At 42.4% G+C, this 14,647-nt stretch overlaps 4 protein-coding genes across 6 annotated transcripts; 2 read left to right on the forward strand and 2 right to left on the reverse strand.

Moving 5' to 3' along the window:
- Positions 1–76: 76 nt before the first annotated feature.
- On the reverse strand, positions 77–6,831 carry hdgfl2 (HDGF like 2). 3 transcript variants are annotated; one of them, XM_068707264.1, is made up of 17 exons: positions 6,582–6,831; positions 6,092–6,168; positions 5,394–5,535; positions 5,066–5,101; positions 4,726–4,905; positions 4,320–4,442; positions 4,157–4,225; positions 3,890–4,067; positions 3,681–3,765; positions 3,266–3,569; positions 3,009–3,142; positions 2,775–2,842; positions 2,617–2,687; positions 2,428–2,529; positions 1,810–1,960; positions 1,592–1,709; positions 77–1,312 (listed from the first exon to the last, which is right to left on the reverse strand). In XM_068707264.1, exons 1-17 carry the CDS (start codon positions 6,651–6,653, stop codon positions 1,213–1,215), a joined length of 2,010 nt encoding a protein of 669 aa, XP_068563365.1. In that variant the 5' UTR covers positions 6,654–6,831; the 3' UTR covers positions 77–1,212. The 3 variants fall into 3 exon arrangements, with proteins under 3 accessions (XP_068563365.1, XP_068563364.1, XP_068563366.1); XM_068707263.1 differs by having other exon boundaries at positions 3,890–4,070; positions 6,582–6,830; XM_068707265.1 differs by lacking the exon at positions 5,066–5,101 and having other exon boundaries at positions 3,890–4,070; positions 6,582–6,830.
- Positions 6,832–7,895: 1,064 nt separating this feature from the next.
- fh (fumarate hydratase) lies at positions 7,896–9,890 on the forward strand. The gene has a single exon (XM_068707266.1). The coding sequence runs from the start codon at positions 7,951–7,953 to the stop codon at positions 9,448–9,450; it is 1,500 nt and encodes a 499-aa protein (XP_068563367.1). The 5' UTR covers positions 7,896–7,950; the 3' UTR covers positions 9,451–9,890.
- A 109-nt stretch (positions 9,891–9,999) lies between these two features.
- On the reverse strand, positions 10,000–12,066 carry fam32a (family with sequence similarity 32 member A). Its single transcript, XM_068707267.1, has 4 exons — positions 11,959–12,066; positions 11,197–11,341; positions 10,357–10,410; positions 10,000–10,217 (listed from the first exon to the last, which is right to left on the reverse strand). The coding sequence occupies exons 1-4, from the start codon at positions 12,030–12,032 to the stop codon at positions 10,149–10,151; spliced, it is 342 nt and encodes a 113-aa protein (XP_068563368.1). The 5' UTR covers positions 12,033–12,066; the 3' UTR covers positions 10,000–10,148.
- A 157-nt stretch (positions 12,067–12,223) lies between these two features.
- On the forward strand, positions 12,224–14,158 carry mrpl54 (mitochondrial ribosomal protein L54). Its single transcript, XM_068707097.1, has 3 exons — positions 12,224–12,412; positions 12,964–13,120; positions 13,223–14,158. Exons 1-3 carry the CDS (start codon positions 12,286–12,288, stop codon positions 13,353–13,355), a joined length of 417 nt encoding a protein of 138 aa, XP_068563198.1. The 5' UTR covers positions 12,224–12,285; the 3' UTR covers positions 13,356–14,158.
- Positions 14,159–14,647: the final 489 nt, after the last annotated feature.

Genomic DNA, 14,647 nt, shown 5'->3' on the forward strand with positions numbered 1-14,647 from the left:
TGGAGATGCTGTGGTTGGTAAAACAGTATTTTATACAAATAGAGCAAATTAATTAAGAATTGAGATAGAAACAAAACCATGCTGAGATTTTTATTCAAGTCTCAACTAAGTCATAGAAATGCTTTAACAATTTACATAGCACTAAAAACACCTGTTGTATGCTTATGACAGGAAAATGTCAAAATAGGCTGCAGCTACAAGAGATCTCAATAGCTTTTAAGGGCAGTTTTCAATCTGTACAGTTATTCCATTTATTAAGCAAGTTACTGAAAGCAGACACTATGGGGAGACGAGAGTGCAAGGTGTTTAACTCCACAGCAATTATTATTTTAGACAAAACTGTAAATGCCAATATTTGCAAACAAGGCTATAAAAAACGTAGGTGGACCTCAGTTGTAAAACATTTTTAAGTGACTCAGTTAATGGCTTTACATTTCAGACTGGATTAACTGGATCAAGACCAGATAATTAGAAAAAAAAATACTTAACATAAAAGACTCACAAATAGTACTTTACCACTCTCACAACGTCATACACACAGACAAGAGGCCTTTGTGATATTTTGTAGACTTTATAAAAAAATTGAAGCCAACAGATGTAAGGGCTGCACAAAATCTTTCAAGCGAAAAAACTAATGGCATGGCTCCATTTTCCCACGAAAATGATTGAAGTTTCATCTCATACTACCCCCAGCCTAAATTCCGGTTAGAAGTGCTTCAAAATGTAATCATTCCATATACATACAGTGTAAAAGATCAAAATAGGAGTTCATGTGGTAGAAAGAACAAGGTAGCCAGAAGCAGGGGTACAGGGGTGAAGATCCAGGACGGGCCGAGTGTTGTATAAAAGAAAAAGGACAATTTCAGAAATAAAAGGAGTTTGCGCAGCGCCACAAACTACCACACTAATAAGCTTTCCTTTTTGCCGTGATAAATAATGGACCAAACAGTTTGAGCGACAGAGCCTTCTGGTTTGATGTCATTACGGTACAAAATATCCAAAACATCAACATTGACGTAACAGATACTGTAGGAAACGCTGGGGGGGGTGTGTGTGTGTGTGTGTGTGTGTGTGTGTGTGTGTGTGTGTGTGTGTGTGTGTGTGTGCGCGTGTGTTGCAATGTTGTTGGGCCAGGAGCACAGTATGACGTCAAACTAGGAGGCCACCATCTTTCGCACTAGGTCCACAGCAGTGGTGGTGGTTAAGGGTCTTTCAGCTTTCTACAGCGGGTGGTTCTGTCTCTGCAGAGAGGGAGTTGTCCGCTTCTTCATGCGTGTGAAGGTTTGGTTCAGCAGGGCTGTCTGGGCTTCGTCTAAACAGAGCACATAATCAGTCACAACCACTGCTGTGCTTAAATTGTGTTTACTTGTGTATTAAAGTTTTGTGTGAGTTTCGTCATAGTGAGGAAATGGTACCCACCCATAGACTGTATATAAGGTCCCACCATAACCGTAATAAGCATTTTTCTAGGGAGATACCTGTGTTTTTTTATTGTCCATGTAGCAGGATCTGCTATCTTCTATTGTTAGCTGCCCATGACAATTACATGCAGAGCAAAGATGCAGTATTTTGCTTCACATGGGGTGTTTACCTGTTTGGACTTGAAGCAGTATCCTCATTATTCTCCTCATGAGCAGGTGATTTGGGATTTTCTTCTTCCTCTATATCATCTTTTTTCTGTTCTGATTCCCCATTCACCGGAGCGGAGTCTAGAAAAATGTGAATGTAGATTAAAATAAGAATAATACAAATAAAAGTGTAGATAATATCAAACCAGATGGAGGCGAGATCCAAGGTGGGACTTGTTACCTGTGTGTTTTGTCTCCTTCTCGTTATCTTCTGGTTCCTTATCCTCAGGTTTAGCTGCCACCTCCATCTTTCCCACAAAGCGGAGTTTTAACTTGTTGTAGACCTCACTAGCTTTCTCCATGACTGCATTGCTGGCTTTATACCGCCGGATCTATAACACAAAAAAAAACATGAAAGAAGCTGCAAATAACGAGGATCATTTAAATGAAAAATAAATACTGTCCTGCCCTGACAACTCTGATTATAAGACAACAAAACAAGGTATGCCTGTATACCACATTTAACATCTTGTAAATTTATTGAGGGAATAAATAAAATCCAGTAAATCAATAAAACTAGAAAAGTAAAGTAACCACATGTTTATATGGAGTTATTACAAAAAACACAGCAGACATGGCAGACTATCGTGTCCTGGTATTTGTACTTACATTGTATCATCTCATAAAGAAGCAGAATTAAGCAGTGGATTAGTGTATTATCCTACAGTCACAAATACTACTGGTAACCCCACTACAGAAGAGTCATTTCTGGAAAACAACAGTAATATTCCGAATAATGCAAACTGAGTTTACAAACATAAATAAGAAGTATAGTCAAACAACAGTCAAGAAAATGCACCTTTTTTAGAGTGGCAATAACTTCAGCGTTCTTATGGAGGATCTGGCTGGTGACGGGCACAGCTGCAAGTTCATCCAGAGCTTGTAGACACCGGTCTATGTCCTACAAACACATAATATTTCACTTTTATTGCTGCCTTAAAAACACAGAAAAATGGGAAACTGTATCAACATCATAGATGTCACTTACTGGGTTGTCCACTTTGAGTGCAAACTTTATATCACTGTGAAGTTTCTGTAGCTTTTCTTCTGGCAATGGCTCTGCATACGGACACACAGAGTAAGAGTCATGATCCTCTGCTGAATTAATACTTTCAGAATTGATCTTTGTGTTATGTAAACACTTACCCCTTTTCTTTTCCACTTTCTTCTCTGGCGGCCTCTCTGGTTTGCGTTTGGGTTTTTCAGGCTTAGACCTGAAAGGAGAGGAGGGAGGGGGAGAGAGAGAGAGAGAGAGAGAGAGAGAGAGAGAGAGAGAGAGAGAGAGAGAGAGAAACTCTGTGATCTGTGTACATTACATTTTAATCAGGCTCTTCTAATGAGTTTCGCATACCATAGTCTTTTTCCCCATTGTGGACTCACCTCGCCCGAGACTTCTCTTCTGACCGCCTGGCTTTCTTCTCTTTTATCTCTTTCTCCTTCCGGTCTTTTCTCTCCTTCTCTTTCTTTATTCTTGCCTTCTTCTGGTTGTCGGGCTTCTTGGATGACTTCTTAGACTTTTGACGAGAAAAAGCACAAGAAGTCCCATGTGTCAATAGCACAGAGAGTCACCTGCAGTCCTATTGCTTCGAATAAATCAAAATCTAACACATTGTTGTTGGTTTTTTTAGCATCTGTACCTCAGTTGGTGCTGGAGAATCAGAGTCCGAGGGAGCAGGGATTGGGGGTGGAGGAGGTTTCTTGGATTTCTTCAATGGGTGTTCGTCTACACCTTCATCTGAGCTACTGTTGCTGTCACTGTCGCTCCCTTTTTTACCCTTATCTTTGTCTTTCTTCTTTTGCTCGTCTTCCTCCTTCTCTCTCTCGCGTAGCCTGCGGAGCTCCTCTGCCTCCTCTTTTTTCCGGCGCTCCTCCAGGTCTCGTCTGCGTTCCTCGTCTCGTTTCTTCCATTCACTGATGCGGTCGGTGTCACTGTCGCTGTCACTGTGGAAAAAAAACAGAGCAACCATTATGCTCCTCAGAATTCACATTACACACATATATGTATAATATGTGGGGCATCAATAGGAAAAAGAATCTGCGGAGCTGCCTGACCTGTCGCTGTCGGAAGAGGGTGAGGGAGCTCGTTTTGCCGGAGCGGGTTTGGGTTTCCGTGCACGAGGCTTTGGTGCTGGCTTCTCTGTGGGTGGGGGAAAAAAAAGAAGCACTGAGCACATTTACAAGAGCAAAACAAAGAGCATGAAATCTTTCCTTCTATGTCACACGACATCGATCACTCCAATCAGACGGGACTGAACCCACACCTTTTTTGCGTGCCTGTGGGGCCTTCCGGGGAGGTGGGTCAGATTCTGATTCGGACTTTGAGGCAGAGTGGGATTCAGAGCCAGACAGAGCCGGCCGCGGCTTCTCGTCCTCCGAGTCGCTGTCCACTGCTTTCTTCTCTGACCCGGATCCCGAGTTTGAGTCTGAGCCAGACGAAGTCTTCTGCAACATTACAGATAGAAAGGGGAAGAGATAAATGAAAAAATAATCATAACAACTTTGAATGTGCAGGGGAGCTGATGGTTCACCTTTTTCTTCCCTCTGCCTCCTGCTTTCTTCCCACTCCGTACACCAGCTTTCTTCTCTGGAGTAAAATCCTGTTGGAAGAAAACAAACCAGTCACATTTATGGGCTGTTTTAAGTTTTAATCAACAATCATACCATGTTGTGTGCATCCATGTGTGTAATAACCTGGTCACTGTTCTTGCCAGAGTCAGAGTCTGAGGGCGTGGGTTCTGATTCAGAGGGGGATCCACTCTCCTCTTCGTTTCGGTCGCTGGATGAGCCGCGAGCCTTCTTTGGAGCGGGAGGCCGCTAAAAAAAACAACAACAACAACAACTCAGTAAATAATCCTGTTTTCATTTATGCATTAGCAGACTACTTCTCAGTCAATATATCTAAGCATTGCTCAGTGTTATGCTAACTGGTGCCGGTTGTGTAGTGTGATAAGTGCAGCTCTTTTGTACCCACAATTGTGACCAATTAGTCTATTTTCAATTCCGCTCAATGACATAGTTATAGCGTGGTCTAATGGAAGCACGCTTTATTGGAAAGCCTGTTTAGTTGAAGCGGTGTTGCAAATTAAATGTCAATTACCTTAGCAGGTGGTGGCTTTCGCTTCACTCCTCCACCCTTTCCTTGGTCTTCACTTCCAGAATCGGAGTCCACATCGCTCGCCGAGTCTACTTTCTGAGGCACCGGGGCTTCCTCTTCATCTTCATCCTCGTCACTTCCTCCTCCAGCATTGTTGGCCTCGCTGTCAGACGAGCTGGCTGGCTGCAAAAAAAGAACCAATTAGAAGATTAATACAAATTTTGTGACATTGTACGTTTCCTTTTACAGTTAGCCTTAGACAGTGAAATGAAACATGGGGACAGAGATGCAGCAAAGTTCCCTGATAAGAATTGAGTATTAAATGTTGCAGTAAGCATCACACCTTAAACTGCTGGGCATCAGGACGCCCTAGTCTGAACTGCAGCATTTTAATAAAAAAAAGACAAGACAAGTTCATTTGTAGCTTTCAACACCAAGGTTATTCAAACGGCTTCAAAAGTTACTGTCTAGCAGAGACCTGCATGCTAGTTCTAAAACAATGGAAATAAAAATATTACTTTTTAGCAACAAATGAGCACGAATGACTAGGAAATACCTTCAGGTTTCACACCTTGATTTAACTTCAAAGTCCATATTTACAGTATATTTAAGAGTTAATGTTGAACTGTGGTACTTTTGGATTTAGGATTATTGACATCTAGGCAACTTACTGCCGGCGGGGCGCTGTAGGAGGCATGTGGATTGTTCTGGATCTCCCATAAACCTTCATTGAATCCCTTTCGTTTGTTGGGCTTTCCGTAGCGTTCGCTGTACTTTTCATAAGCAAACAGGTCCTTTGCTGCAAGGAATGCTCTGTGAAACGGTGACATAAAAGAAAATGTTGAAAATAACTAAAAACTATTATATTAACAAAAAAAATTAAAAATCAGGTTAACCCTTTACACTGACTTGAGCCTTTGAAAGAGCAGACTGTGCCACCTAGTGATGGACTAATATACTGCAGGTGCCATCTTGTCAGACAGATGGCGTCTGATGCCAGATCAGACATATCAACACATCTCTCAGAAGCATACTGCACACTGAGACTGAAGGAAGTCAACGGTTAACTGTGAACCTTCAGAGAAGAATACAGCTTAGAAGAGCAGACTGACAAGCAACTGTGTCAAATTAAAGTAACACCACAAGGGTATCATGCAAACAGGTGAGGTCAGGTCCTACATACTAAATTAGCATAGTCTATTCAACTATGCCTGACCAAAAAAAAACACTCGAGTCATGAATTTCAGCAAACTTTGTATTTAAATGTCCTCCTTTTACATAGATAAAAAGCTAAACCCATTCATAGTCATTGAAGTGCATACAAATAACTTATTTCTCTAACAACTGGTAATTACAGTACTGTACTCACGTTTCATGTGTCCCAAAGAAGAAAATTGGGATTTTATTAGGAGGCGGCTTCACTGCCCCATCAGCCACATCTTCAATCTGCAAAACAAGTGTGGGACCCAAACATGATGCTAAAATGTATTCATGTTTATTATCTCTTGAAAACAAAACACTGCAACTTTTAACTGGTTAAAAAATTGTATGGACGTGTGGTATCTTTATGTTCAGAAGAGGGGGGACAAAAATTGCAAATATCTCCCAACGTCATTTTCCAAAATAACGTTAGCTTCGCTGCAGTTTAACGACAGGCCAACAGCATCTCGTGCAAATGATACTGCTCGTGCACTATGCCTGTGGGCCTGAAGCACACAACCTGTCAGCACAACAATAATATCTAGTAGTGTATGTGTGTGGTCTCCATGTTAGACAGAACCGTCTCCAGCCATACAGAACCCATACACAGCAGCTCATCCCCTCCGCCCCTCCGGCTGCTGCTAACGTTACTTGCTTACCCTGGCTGGCCAGTGGGGGTACCCCTTCATTTTAGCGAAGACCAGGTCTCCGGGCTGGAAGTTGTGTGGCATTGTCCCGCTCTTCAGTGCAGCCTGGGGTTTAAAAAGTAGTCGGCTGCGTCGCCTTTCTGTGCCTCTCTCTTCGTTTGCTTGTTTTTTTCAGGTCGACACGAAACCTGGAAACGATGGGGTTAGCTAGCAAAGCTAACAGTCTACTAACGTTACCGCGAGAAGAGACGGCGCAGTGAAGATAGCAACGACGGTCAAAGCACTTCCGGTGAAATAACGTTTTTACTCTTCAAAATAAAAAGGTTTTCTACTCGATGCAAAAACGTAACTAACTAAAATCGTCATTGCAATTAAATGACTATACAATAGATTTCTTTACAAAATAAACAAATCTCTACGGTCACAAAATGAGTTAAAAATTCTATCCGATCATAAATGTTGGGACAATATCCCCATAAAAGTAGGCCTAAGTGTCACACGATGTAGGACCTCAATAGTTATCCAGAATAAGTAAAGCAGTCTGTGCAGATCGCACAGAGCTCCTCCCCTTTAGATTCCTATATCTCAACATTTGAATATACTCTTCAAACTCATTTGCAAACTCAATCCAGCACCTTGCTTCACGGTACAGCGTATATCTACTGCAGCATTCTCATTGTAGAGTGTACAATGTACATTAATTACATCTTAGAATTAAAAAGTAATCCTAATTTTTGGTATGGTTTCTGTCCCCAGTTGGGTTCATGTTAAGTACTGGGGTTACATATATCAACTATTATATATCAAATATATTCAACTTTCTTAAGTTCCAGTGTCATTAGACACAATAAACAAACATTGTGCACTATACATTCAGAACATATAAATGCTTTCAGGTGTTACTGACTTATCCCCCAACAACTTTATTTGGTTTACACAATATTATATACAAATTTGAAGAATTAACACAGAAAATAAACTGTGAAACTAAAAACAAGTTTGCAAGGCTTTGTAGATTACTATAAATGTTTCTATTCCAAGATATATCGTATCAGTGTTACATAAAAGGTTGGTCTGTTGGATACATGTATACATTTAAAATGTATTAAAATATTTAAAGTTACAGACTTTTATTCTACAAAGTAAATAGTGCTTCGTTGTCATACCGGATATAAAATCCTGTAACGTTGTGAGAAGCTTCACTGATCCGGATGAAGCAGGCTGATCGTTTACATTCGATACGACGAACACAGCGGAAGACCCGCCTTTGTTGCCTCGCTATTGGCTGATCCGCTGACTAGTTTCCTATTCACCCAATGACGGATCATAAAGTGGAAGGGCTGCGTTGACCTCCCCCCGAATTCACCTCTAGTGAGAAGCCATGTTTCGCTCTCTGAGACGCGTCCAGCAGTTTAACTGCAACCTCCTGACTTTACAAAGAGTCAGCGTCAACTGCAAACTCCACGTCTGCACGTCCAGAATGGCCAGTTCAGAGTACAGGATCGAGCGGGACACGTTTGGTGAGCTCAAGGTCCCAGCTGACAAGTACTACGGTGCCCAGACTGTCAGATCCACCATGAACTTCAAGATAGGTGGACCAAGTGAGAGAATGCCGATCCAAGTGATCAAGGCCTTCGGTGTCCTGAAGAGAGCGGCTGCTGAAGTCAACAAGGAGTTCGGCCTCGACCCAAAGATTGCAGATGCAATCATCCAGGCAGCAGACGAGGTTTCAGCTGGTAAACTGGACGATCATTTCCCTCTGGTGGTGTGGCAGACTGGATCTGGGACTCAGAGCAACATGAACGTCAATGAGGTGATCAGCAACAGAGCTATTGAGATCCTAGGAGGAACACTAGGCTCCAAGGATCCTGTCCACCCCAACGATCACGTCAATAAGAGCCAGAGCTCCAATGACACCTTCCCCACAGCCATGCACATCGCCGTAGCCACAGAGGTCCACCACGTCCTGCTGCCCGGCCTGCAGACCCTGCACGCCGCTCTGGCCGCCAAGTCCGAAGAGTTCAAAGACATCATCAAGATCGGACGCACGCACACCCAGGACGCCGTGCCGCTCTCGCTCGGACAGGAGTTCAGTGCTTATGTCCAGCAGGTGAAGTACAGCATCGAGAGAGTGAAGGCTGCCATGCCCAGGGTGTACGAGCTGGCGGCGGGGGGCACAGCGGTCGGGACGGGACTCAACACCCGCATCGGCTTCGCTGAGAAGGTGGCGTCCACCGTGGCGTCTCTCACGGGCCTGCCGTTTGTGACCGCTCCCAACAAGTTCGAAGCTCTGGCGGCCCACGATGCCCTGGTGGAGCTGAGCGGGGCGCTGAACACGGTGGCCGTCAGCATGATGAAGATCGCCAACGACATCCGCTTCTTGGGGTCAGGGCCCCGCTCGGGCCTCGGGGAGCTCATCTTACCGGAGAACGAGCCGGGGAGCAGCATCATGCCGGGCAAGGTGAACCCCACGCAGTGCGAGGCCATGACCATGGTGGCGGCCCAGGTGATGGGAAACCACGTGGCGGTCACCATCGGAGGCAGCAACGGACACTTTGAGCTCAACGTCTTCAAGCCCATGATGGTCAAGAATGTGCTGAACTCGGCGCAGCTGCTCGGGGACGCGTCCGTCTCCTTCACCAACAACTGCGTGGTGGGCATCGAGGCCAACAGAGAGAGGATCAACAAGCTCATGAACGAGTCTCTCATGTTGGTCACCGCTCTCAACCCGCACATCGGCTACGACAAAGCCGCCCTCATTGCCAAGACGGCTCACAAGAAGGGCTCCACGCTGAAGGCCGTGGCCGTGGAGCTGGGCTACCTGACCGAGGAGCAGTTCGACCAGTGGGTGAAGCCCAGCGAGATGCTGGGGCCGAAGTGAACTCTGACAGCACAAGAAACAAAGAAAATACCTTTTCTAGTCTGAGAAAAGACTACCGCCTATTAAACGAAAGAGGTTGAACTGTATGAAACAAACTTTAAGATCCTGAACTTCACATCTCTTAATACACATTTTGAGAATCCTGTTGTTTGATGCAGCTTCTTACTGTTTTGCATACTGGTGTAAAACTTCACTGTAATACTTGTTAGTGGTGTTAAACCAGTGACTTCATCTATTTGACACAAAGTGTAAAATGTATGTTTACCAACTATTTAAAGTCTTACACGTGTTGACTATGAGTTGGTACCTTCAGATGTTCACTGTGCCGCCCCAAATGATTCAACTTGGACGACTGTACCTTGTTTTCTCTGGTTTACAGTATGTGTGCCATTTGTGCAGCGTCCCAGTTCAATTAAAATATGTATTCATTTAAAAACCAAGCTTTTGTATGGTACATTTTATTTTACACACATGCACATTTTAAATGTATGTATTATGAGCTGATCTGCGGATGTTTGCAATGTAAGAAAGAATCACAGAAGATATGCGTTTACTTAAATCCTTTATAGCATACACAGGAAATTAAAACATAAGTGACAATTGAAGGATTTTAATAGTAAATATATAAAACTAGCAAATAAAAATTTGATGTGCCGGACAAGTGATGAACAAAAACAAAGTGACCAACTGCTCCTCTTCTATTTGGTCCAGCTGACCTTGGGGATATCGTAATGCTCCGTCAGAGTGTCCAGGTGGCGATTGAAATCCTGTAAAACGATAGACATACATTTTATTGTATCTTTCATTTTAAATGACATTTACAAATACTGTTTTGATCACCCAAAATTTAAATGTGTGGACTCAAGCTGGACTGAATGGCTCAATGCCAGGCCGGACATGACTTACCTCCACTCTGAGTTTGTGTGTCTTTGAGGCTTTGTTCAAAATCCTCTCCATTTGCTTTAGGGAGAGACAGAGAGAATGATTGCAAAAATAAATCTTAAATAAATACACAATCACTTTCAGTTTAGGCACACTGTAAACATCACTATCAGGATAGTAGGACATTGAATAAGTGTTTTATTCAAACATCCCGTGTTCTTGGGCAGCAGATGTTATGGTGCTTCACCGTGTGTGTGTGTGTGTGTGTGTTCCTCTATACATTATGTCACAACATTCCCTTCAAACAATGAACTTTGTGCTTTCCTTTGGGTAGAAAAGAGACAGATTAACGTCATGAGGTGAGGACTAATACACAGACTATGAAACATTAACCACACTCCAACTCATTTTGAAACTATTACAGGTTGAGATTACTCTGCTGTGTTAAGAACAGTCTCTCAGGGATATTTACAAAAATAATCAGCACTTTGGTGGAACTGTGGAACAGAAAAGTTTACAAACATAAGTTAATAATCGACAAACCATATGGATAACTTTGTGTTTGGGTTCCACTGCAGTATTGCTGGTTGTGAAGCTAAGAGCACAACATCTTAAATTGCCAAACTTGTTTGCCTGGAAATTTTGTGTTATAAAAAAAGCTATTTTAGGGTTTACTGTTCATTATTACAACATCCCCTCTGCGTGAATCTGACGACTTGTGTGAAATGGTTTGGTCATGCTGGGTTGTGTGTGAAGTATGGACCCTCACACTAATATGGCATTGGCTAATATAGTAAATAAATACAATTTATATTAGCTATGCCAATCACTGCAGCTCTTAAACGCTGTAGAACTATAACGTACCCTCTTCTCTTGCATCTTGTCAAAGGCCATTTGTGCCGGGGTTCTTTTGTCAACATATGTCTTGTTGCTTTTCCCCTCCTCGTCGTTTTGACTGTTGCTGACCTGCTCCAAGCGATGCTTACTCTCTTTATCCTTCTTCTTCTTCCTGAAAAAACGACACGTAATGGCCAGTTAGTTGATAAGAGGCTTTGCCAGGCCAATCACCCCCTTCAACAGGCGAGGACAAAGAAAGATGATCACACTTATAGAGGTACAAGATCAGATGTAGGCAACTAAACAATGGTCTGTGTAGTCAAACTGGTCATCATGTGTGTATGGAATCTTGTCCTGTTTACATATATTGTTATGATGTCTAAGTTGTACGTTTTAATATGTACTGTCTGTTAATACATTTCAGTATGTGTTTGCTATGTTTGTTTCCGTTTATACCGTGTTTTAACGTAGCTAACCTTAAATTAGCTAACGTTAGCTCATGTTTTTAGCCACATCTGTAACACTCCATAATGTCACAGCGAACAGTATTACGGTCACATTGGTTTTCCACCATTCGATGCTATTACGACAATGAATTTGCCCAAATATTACTTAATCGTTACGTACTCAATTATTGCAAATAAACGTTAACGTAACACTGTTTTTCTATTAGCAAAAATGCTAACATTAGCCTCGACTGAATACCAGGCGCCTGTTTGTTAAAGTATTTTTGTCGACTATGACGTGTTTTCTTTCTCATCTTTCTTAACCAAATGGCACACGACTTACTTTTTTCCAGCTGAAATGCTCCCTAAACCTTTCAGTTTCAGGGCACTCTTCTGGGACGCTGCGTACTCAGACATCTTCTTAGAAGCCGTAAGTCGTTCTTCTTCTGCTCTGTTATTATCGTACCAGGCTCACGTACGGCAGTGCTTCCACCTGTCGGTGTGAAGTGCTACTACTTGTCTCCGTCGTCTTGCAGTGTGTCCGCCCGTCCAGAGGGGGGCAGTAGATACTGTTCACAGAAGCCAAACACAAAGCAGAGAAACGGAAGTTGAAGCAGCTATGAATGTCAAACTGTAGCAAGGTGGGCTGCGTTTTCTAGTACAGTTTAAAATGTCAGGCTATAGTTTATTTAGGATAGCCACGTTAACAAAAGGCATCACAAGCAACATCACAACGTCGCTGTGCAGGACGAACGTATTCAACAGAATACAGACATGTGGATATGCTAAGAAAGTTGGTGAGTAAATAGGACATGTAACGTTAACGTTACCGTATCTATTATACATGTTATTTAGTGCCAGTTGTAAACTAGTTGTAATTATGAGACATGCGTCGAGTTGTTAGTTTTCTCCACTTTTTTAGTGTATAACACCGTTACACTGTTGTTTGTTTGGTTAAATCTTTGCACTACTGTTTAGTTAGTTAATTTAATATTATTCTATTGTATTGTATATATTGTGCATTTTTATATGTTATGTTTTATTGCTTTACCTGTATCTATAAATGCTGCTGTATCGAAAAAATGTTCCCTTACGGGATTAATAAAGTATCTATCTATCTATCTATCTATCTATCTATCTATCTATCTATCTATCTATCTATCTATCTATACAATCACTGTTCGTGCACCCACCTAAATAACCTGTGTCTGCATATGCAATCAAACCACTGTTAATGACAAAATGTCAGTGGCTTATTTTCTATTTTCAATCTACTCATTACCCCAATCACAATTATGTCTCTATAGTTATGTAATCATTACAAATATCTCGTTCCCGTTGTTTACAGCGGCCAAAGGGAAAGGCAAAGGCATGGTGAAAGAAGAGCAGAGAGGCCCCGAGGTGTGTACAGACCCTGTCAGACTTACTTCTTATGCAGTAGGGGCCAACATCCTCAAGCAAGGAGATGACCCCCACCTGAAGCCCCCTGATCAATATCCAGAGTGGTGAGGAGATTTAGAACAAACTCTTTTTGCATTTTGTAAATAAATGATGGTGGTGTGTGTCTCCACTGATCTGATCCCCCTCTCCTTTTATCTTTCACTCAGGTTGTTCCAGTTGAACCTGGGGACGCCCAAAAAGCTGCAGGAGCTGGAGTCGGACACCTGGGAATACTGGACGCGTCTGAGGAAGGAGAACATTTGGCGTTTCAACAGACTACATAAAGGGAAGAAGTTTTAGGACGTCACTGGACTGACGGAGGGCTTCTTCCCATACGTCGGGTCGCTTCAGACTCGGTGGACTGAATTACCTGACATGCTGTATGTTCAGAGCCAGAGTTCAGCTTCCTGACTGAATCTTCATTCGACCAACTCTTTGTCACTTCCAGTGTGTTACTTAAAATCTTGCAGCATATTCAATGGTCCTCTGGTAACAATACCTGAAAGCTATAAGAAAGTTCATGTTGGTTATGTTAAAAAAAAATCAACATACATCCAGAGTAAAACCTCAACAATGAAACTTTCTCAACAAAAACTGAACATCATAAGCATTCTTGACTTTGGAAACAGTATTTGGCAAAACAACCTCACCACTCGGTCCTTGTTGTTCTGGAGCGTTCAGTTGTACGACACAACCGTCTTCTGCAGATGGTATTTATAGTTGCAATGAATTTGTAGACGTTCAACTTTGAAAGATTATGTGATATGATCAAAAGCTTTCAACCGCTACTTAGTGGTGAGATTGTTTTGTCAATTTCCTAAATGTGGTTCTATTTGGTTCAGGGTTACTGCATTGCACTGAATCAGTTTGTACGTCAATCTTTTTTTTTGGCTTTTTCCCATATCTGAAGAGAAATGGCCTGCTCATATTTCCACAAATCATGTTCCCAATGTTTTTTCTTTTCTTTTTGCGAACTCATCATATATAAATAGGAATAAGTAAATGTCCTGCAAAGTTTGCCTTTTCATTCATTCTTCAAACAACATTATAATATGAATATGGTAGCTGCCACTCTAATAATAAAGCACTCTTTATAAAATGTTTATATAGTTTATGTGTATGTTTATCTATAACTATAATTCATTATTGATAAAAAAAATAGGGAACTAATAATTTAAGTATGACCTGAAAGAGGAGGTGATAACCTTAGGGCAGAATGATGGATTTTGACGCCTGATCCAACGGTTCGAACAGCAGACCCATCAGGCCGCCTCACACCGTTTGCAGGTCCCATTGAGCAATGAAGCGTTGAGTGGGGGGCCTCAGTCTCTGGGACCCCCACAGGAAGTGCTTCACCAGAGGTTGGCTCCTGCTCGTGAAGCGGTCCAGGCCATCAAGCCCGGCCGTGATGGATGCTGCAAACACCTCCAGAGTGGACACAACATGCCCGCTATTGAACAGGCACTGTGGAAAATCCAGGATGCCCCGCAGGAGGCAAGATCATGGATTGAATCGTAGAAACAACCGCAACCAAAAACCATGGCACACAACCGGGTGGGCTGCAGACATCAACCCAAAGGGGAGACATAACA

Source organism: Cebidichthys violaceus, unplaced genomic scaffold, assembly GCF_023349555.1.
Source record: "Cebidichthys violaceus isolate CVI_PGR_0920_01 unplaced genomic scaffold, fCebVio1.0.p SCAF_13, whole genome shotgun sequence".
NCBI lineage: Eukaryota > Metazoa > Chordata > Actinopteri > Perciformes > Stichaeidae > Cebidichthys > Cebidichthys violaceus.